Here is a 6,764-nt window from a genome sequence, read left to right as displayed (position 1 = left end):
TTTTCTAATTTCGTAGGTCTTAATTTATAAAACGGTTGCACGTATAACGTTAAATACTTAAATTCTTGCTAAATGAAATAAAACGCTTGTAAATGTGAATTTCATGGTAAATTCCAAGTGATCGCACCAACGCTTATACGTTGAAAGAATTACAATTGCTTTATTACTGATTAATTTTGGATAAAAAATGCTGCAATGGCTTTATAAAAGTTCCATTGCTTTACATTCAGAAATGCTGTCAACAGCATGCCAATTAAATAATTCAAAATGGAATAAAGAACAGAGACAGAACCTGTTATCGTGGGAGATGATAGTGTCTCGCAGGAAAACGTATCACTTGTTGTTAAAGTATTGCAATTATGCTGTAACTTTGAGGGACGAACCTGATACTTATGCATCGAGTTGGAAAATGTTAAATGACATGAAAGTATTTTCGCTATGGCTAAAGTTGCTGATTATATTTTGAATTGGATTTTATAATTTTTAACAGACTGCGTGTCTGGGATGCTTTTCAACCATTTTTGCCACGTCATTAAAATTGTTGAATAACATTACTGAAAATCAGTTGTGCTTTTTATGTTGCATCTGGTATTATTTGGTAGTATTTATTTTATTTCTCATAATTTCTTGATCACTTTTTGCTAGACATTGATTCCCCTATGGAAATTCTATCTGCTGAATTAGTTTTTTAATGAGACACCATTAGTTTTTAATCGAAATAGGGTATGTTGCTGCTTCGTCGTAATTGCCTATTCCCGTCTTATCCAACACAAATTATTTCAAATATCAGCGATTTTTACGACACACAATGAAAAATTAGTTATTCTCTTATATTTTATTTTGTTGACTATCATACGCGGTCAATCAAAGTGAGATCTATTTAAATGCTTTTTTTCATCAAAGAATTCCTAGCAGCCAAATTTTCTACGCTTTTTCGTGCGACGTAGGAGAAAATGTCGGCTAATCGTTTCAATTTCCGTCAGCCATAAAATGGAAATAACTAACTAAAGAATCTGACTAAACAAATCTACCTAACGCAACGCATTGTCGTTATTAAAGAATCTGACTAAAGAAGTGACAGGTAACTCATTTTCGGTTCGTCGAAACCAAGTGCGCATGAATCTCGATGAAACCTTCTGAATCTTTTGCTCGAAAACTTGCGGAGTATCAGTCGATGAACGCGACTGAAAATAATGACTGCAAGCAAACGGCAACAAATATCATTGTATCATCACGAAATCGTTCCGTGCTGCCTAACGAAAACACCAGGTAATCAAATTTGTATCGTACAGTTCATAAAATCGCCTAAATGTTGAACTCGAAAAAATATTGTTCGAACTTTTCCTAGCAACTTTGAACAGAGTCACGCACAACAATCATCGTTGAGCAAATCAGGTTTAATGATGACAGGAGGCCGCGAGTGACTGAGCTCCAATGTCTTTTCTTTAGTCAGATTCTTTAGTAAGTGTGGTTGAGTCAAATCAGCACAAGAACTTTTGGAGTATTCATTAAATCCACCTAAGAAATGATGAAAATTAGAGCGGCTTTCCTTACTAGGACGGGAATCTATACCTATAAAGAAGGATTTCTGTCTGTCTGTCTGTCTGTCCGTATGTTCCTTATAGAATCGAAAACGACTGAACCAATCGGCATGAAAATATGCATGTAGAGGCTTTTTGGGGCCAGGAAAGGTTTTAGTGATGGTTAGAAACCCCTACCCCCACTAAGAGGGGGGGCTCCCATACAAATGAAACACAAATTTCTGCATAACTCGACAACTAATCAAGCAAATAGAACAAAATTTGGCATGTGGGTGTTTTCGGTGACAAGAATTTATTCTATGGTAAATTGAGACCCCTCCCCTCTTTATAAGGGGAATTATAACTCCTCTCCTCTTTAAAAATACAAATTTCCTCATAACTCGAGAACTAATCAAGCAAATGGAACCAAATTTGGCATGTAAAGGTTTTCGAGGGCAAAAATATTTTCTATAGTAAATTTGGACTCCTCCCCACTTTAAGAGGGGGGGCTCCTGTACCAAAGAAACACAATTTTCCTCATAACTCGAGAAGTAATTAAGCAAATGGAACCAAATTTGGCATGTGGGTGTTTTTGGAGACAAAAATTTTTTCTATGATGAATTGGGACCCCTCCCCGTTTTAGGAGGGGGGGATTCAATACACATGAAATACAAATTTCCTCATAACTGAAGAACTAATCGAGCAAATGGAACAAAATTTGGCATGTGAAAGTTTTCGAGGGCAAGAATATTTTCTATGGTAAATAAGGACCCCTCCCCACTTTAAGAGGGGGGGCTCCTATACAAACGAAACACAAATTTCCTCATAACTCGAGAACTACTCAAACAAATGGAACAAAATTTGGCACGTGGGTGTTTTTGGAGACGAAATTTTTTTCTATGATGAATTGGGACCCCTCCCCACTTTAAGAAGGGGAGCTCCTATACAAATGAAATGCAAATTTCCTCATAACTCGAGAATTAATCAAGCAAATGGAACCAAATTTGGCATGTGAAAGTTTTCTAGGGCATGAATATTTTCTATGGTGAATTAGAACCCCTCCCCACTTTAAGAGGGGGGGATCCTATACAAACGAAATATAAATTTCCTCATAACTCGAGAACTAATCAAGCAAATGGAACCAAATTTGATACGTGGGTGTTTTTGGAGACAAAATTTTTTTCTATGATGAACTGGGACCCCTCCTCACTTTAGGAGGGGGGGGGCTCCTATACAAATGAAATACAAATTTCCTCATAACTCGAGAACTAATCAATCAAATGGAACCAAATTTGGCACAAGGGTGTTTTTGGAGACAAAAATTTTTTCTATGATGAATTGGGACCCCTACCCACTTTAGGAGGGGGGGCTCCTATACAAATGAAATTCAAATTTCCTCATAACTCGAGAACTAATCAAGCAAATAGAACCAAATTTGGCATGTGGAGGTGTCTGGAGGCAAAAATATTTTCTATGGTGAATTAGGACCCCTCCCAACTTTAAGAGGGGGTGCTTCTACACAAATGAAATACAAATTTCCTCATAATTCGAGAACTAATCAAGCAAATGGAACCATATTTGGCATGTGGGAGATTTTGGAGTCTTGAATTTATTTTACGATAGTTAGAGACCTCTCACCCCTGTGGTAGGGGGATATGGACTCTCATACAAATAAAACAGAAATTTTTGCGAAACTCAAAAACTAATCGAACTCGAGAAATTCGAGACTCTTTCATAAAACATTAGCCAATACAAGACCACAAAAACTATCTATAGTAACACTAGATCATTCAGGACGAGACGGTCGCCGGTGTTGCCGGTGACCCGCCGTCGGAAGCGCCGCCCACTGGGGGGCTTGCAAAACTCGAGATTGTGACAAAGATCATCCGAGATTCATGATTTATGTACAACACAGGTTAATTTGTGGCAATACGAAGTTTGTCGGGTCAGCTAGTTAGAAATAAACCCTACCTGTCAAGAGACTGAACAGACCACGGTGTGACGTCAATGCTGCAGTCAACAAACCATTTCCACTTTGCATACGATAACAGGACCATTTTTAATTTTGATTTGTTTTGCTGGAGTGTCTCAAAATAGTTAAAATGTAAAAAGTTGAAAAAACGCCTAAAATTAATCTTACAATCTTTATATTATACGGTTGACATCAATTCAGTGTAAACTGTTCCCGAAGTGAATAGCGCTAAATTATCAATCGTAAAATTCTAATGGGCCTATTTAGTCGGCCGGTTGATTAATCGATCTCCAAAAGTGTATGCAAATTGGAATCTAGTTCTAGTTTTAGCACGAAAACACTTTTATGTCTAAATTGAAAAAGTCAAACAAAATAAAAAAAAAAAAATGCTGCAGCATAAGTTCAGCCGACTTCGTGCTCCAAGCAAGAAGAAATTCGCTAACACACCGACGACATGTGTAATGCCCAGAATCAGACTCCATCGTCGTTAGCTGGCGGATATTTGCATAATAACAGGAATTCGTGAGATTCGCAAATGGATGGGCGACGTATACGGAAGATTAAAATTCGAATCGAAATCATCAATCAACGGAGCTTACACGAACGTCGGATGTTCAGCACCCTCTCCAGCCGACATGGTAATGTTTTTGCGCATTACATCTTAGTTACTGATAAGAACCCTGACCTCGAGATATATCCACGACTATGAGAACATTGCTGATGTAGTAACGTATAAAAAGTATGCTAGCGTAACTGTAATCATCCTTTGTAATCACATTTGCAGAATGTTTTTTACATATTTCGAACGAAGCACAGTTGCTCATAATAGCTCAAAACGAGTGGGTCTCTACTGCTTTTAGCTATCGGATTTCGTTTTGGTAATGTCAATGGTACGACTTAAATCCTCGCTGCCGCTAGGCAGATTGATGATAATAATTTTTCTCTTCCCCTGGGATGCTGGTCGTTTGTGTCGGGCAATCGAAGGTAAGTCAGAACACAGTTAATCCTCACGCCGAGCTTTTACGATCTTCATTTACGTTTCGGTTGTTTATTTTTTTTGGCACACTCAAAATTGGTAATTTATATCGGATTAAAGTGCCAACGAACTGCGTTCAGCACACGGACGTTACTGGGACATTCGATCAGTACTACGAGTTGGATAAGATCGGAAATCGACGAACGGAAGCGGTTCCGGTGGATTTCGATATGTACATCGAGATAAATAACTACCAGGAGGAAATTGCCATGCTACTGTCCAGTCAGGATCGGTCCAATGAATATCCAGACTTTGCGCGTACCTACGAAATTCGGGTTGGCAACGTGTACACGGTAATCTACCGGGAAACGTTGAAAATGCAAGCTTATCACACATCTAAGACGGGCCGCGCCCCGAACGGTCCAAAGGTAGCCGAGAACCAGTGTGGTTGTGGTGAATCTCCACCGGATTGCGTGGAACCCAAGCTGTTTCCGGCGAATAAATTTAAGATTCACTTCCAAGTGCTGCAGGAAGGCAACATCACCATCACGATCGATGACAACTTTCGGAAACCCTTGCTAAACGTGTTCGATGAGCACGGAGCGTTGGATGTGCGGTACATCAGCTTCGCGTCACGGTACAATGCGCACCCGATAACGTTTCACTTTGGCTGCATTCGGGAGGAGCCCAGCACGCAGGGTCCGGTGGCGGAAGCCCTAATGGGCTGCCCAGTGTGTCCGAAACAGAAATGTGAGGTGGTTGTGAAGGCGTGCACCGACAATAGCAAGGATGCTTCTGCGGCGGATCCGGACAAAGAAAAGTACTATTTCTACTTTAACATGTACCTTAGTAAGAATAAAGCAAAAGGCATGACACCGGAGAGCAACGTATTGGGCCAGATTCTGAACTGACACTGGCGATGTTTTGATTCATTTTTGTATCATTATAACCTATTTTATTTCTCTTGTTTTTTACAGCCCTTAAGACATACAATATATTGATTATGTAAATATTAGTGCAATAAATGAGGCTAAACCACAATTCAACATTGGTGTTGCATTTATTAATTTTTATAAATTGGACGATGCTAATCAAAAATATTCCTCACACTATCGACAGCGAAGTTCTCACTCCCGATTCGCGACGTTACCCGTTTCTTGTTCTAAACGATAAGGTTTATAGTGTTGTCATTGTCAGTATATCAGTAATTCCACCACACATATCAGTATACTGTACAGTATTGTGCTGTTTTCTCTGTTCCGACAACACGTCGTAGACGTTCGAACCTAGACCAAACGCAGCTGTGATTTCACTTAAACCGAACAACATGGAACATCCGCGCTTTGATATTGTTCGAAACATCCCATATTTTTATCCGAGAACACAGAAAGCATTGCCAAATGTCAAGGTCGAACATTCCAACGAGTTGAACTCCACTAGCGGTCGTACCCAGTAGTTTGACTAAACGGAATAAAAACAAACAAAAAATCACAAGCAAAGTGGACTGTAGAAATTGCGGCTTGGGATGTTTCATATTCCGTGTGAATAAATTGGCTACGTACTTACATTTAAATAGCTATCATCGCCCTGTCCTGACCATTCAGTTGGAGTTGCATGCGTGAAAATTGGTCCACTTAAAGTTGCCATGCACGCAGCAATCGCAAAGAAAGATCATGTTAAGTTTCGTACAATTATCGTAATATTTTATCCGTCTGCTTCGTCCGTCCAGTCTTTAACTGCATTTAAAGTCCTCCTCTCCCTGGACGATGCAATTGTCTGCCAGCATGGACATTATGGTTTCGAAGCAACCGCGTGGCAAATTCAATTGCATTGCAGTTCGATCAAAGTGACATCGTAATTTATATAGCTGTCAATGAGTGCTTCCTCGTGCGTCACTTTTGGGCAGACGTAAATTGGCTTCTGTAGTTGAGCACCAAAGTAAATCACCGTGAAAAGATATCCGACTTGTCGAAATGTCAAGTGGTGAAATGTTGAATGTTGCATCGAAATTGAGGCACAATTTAAAGTTGATTCAAGGCAACATTAAGGCGCAGCACAGGCGAACTTTAATAAAATCAAAATTCGAATTATGTAAACTGACAAAAACTAAAATAAATTATCGAGAGAAAACTAGAAAAACTCGGTCAGAAAGTCATACTTATATCGAAAATAAAAAAAATGGCGAAAATCTTCAATTTCACCCTACAATCTTCTTTTTCCTGAACAGCTTAAAGCTGGGGTAGCTCGTGCTGTATCAAGAACTCTTTTCCACTCGGTCCAGGGTTTCTTATTTCTT

The 6,764-nt window shown here is 39.3% G+C and overlaps 1 protein-coding gene across 1 annotated transcript; it reads left to right on the top strand.

Moving 5' to 3' along the window:
- Positions 1-4,323: 4,323 nt before the first annotated feature.
- LOC128732484 (uncharacterized) lies at positions 4,324-5,499 on the top strand. The gene is made up of 2 exons (XM_053825742.1): positions 4,324-4,476; positions 4,589-5,499. Exons 1-2 carry the CDS (start codon positions 4,374-4,376, stop codon positions 5,377-5,379), a joined length of 894 nt encoding a protein of 297 aa, XP_053681717.1. The 5' UTR covers positions 4,324-4,373; the 3' UTR covers positions 5,380-5,499.
- Positions 5,500-6,764: the final 1,265 nt, after the last annotated feature.

The sequence above is a fragment of the Sabethes cyaneus genome, chromosome 1 (assembly GCF_943734655.1).
Source record: "Sabethes cyaneus chromosome 1, idSabCyanKW18_F2, whole genome shotgun sequence".
Lineage (NCBI taxonomy): Eukaryota > Metazoa > Arthropoda > Insecta > Diptera > Culicidae > Sabethes > Sabethes cyaneus.
This window is presented reverse-complemented; position numbering and strand designations above follow the sequence as displayed.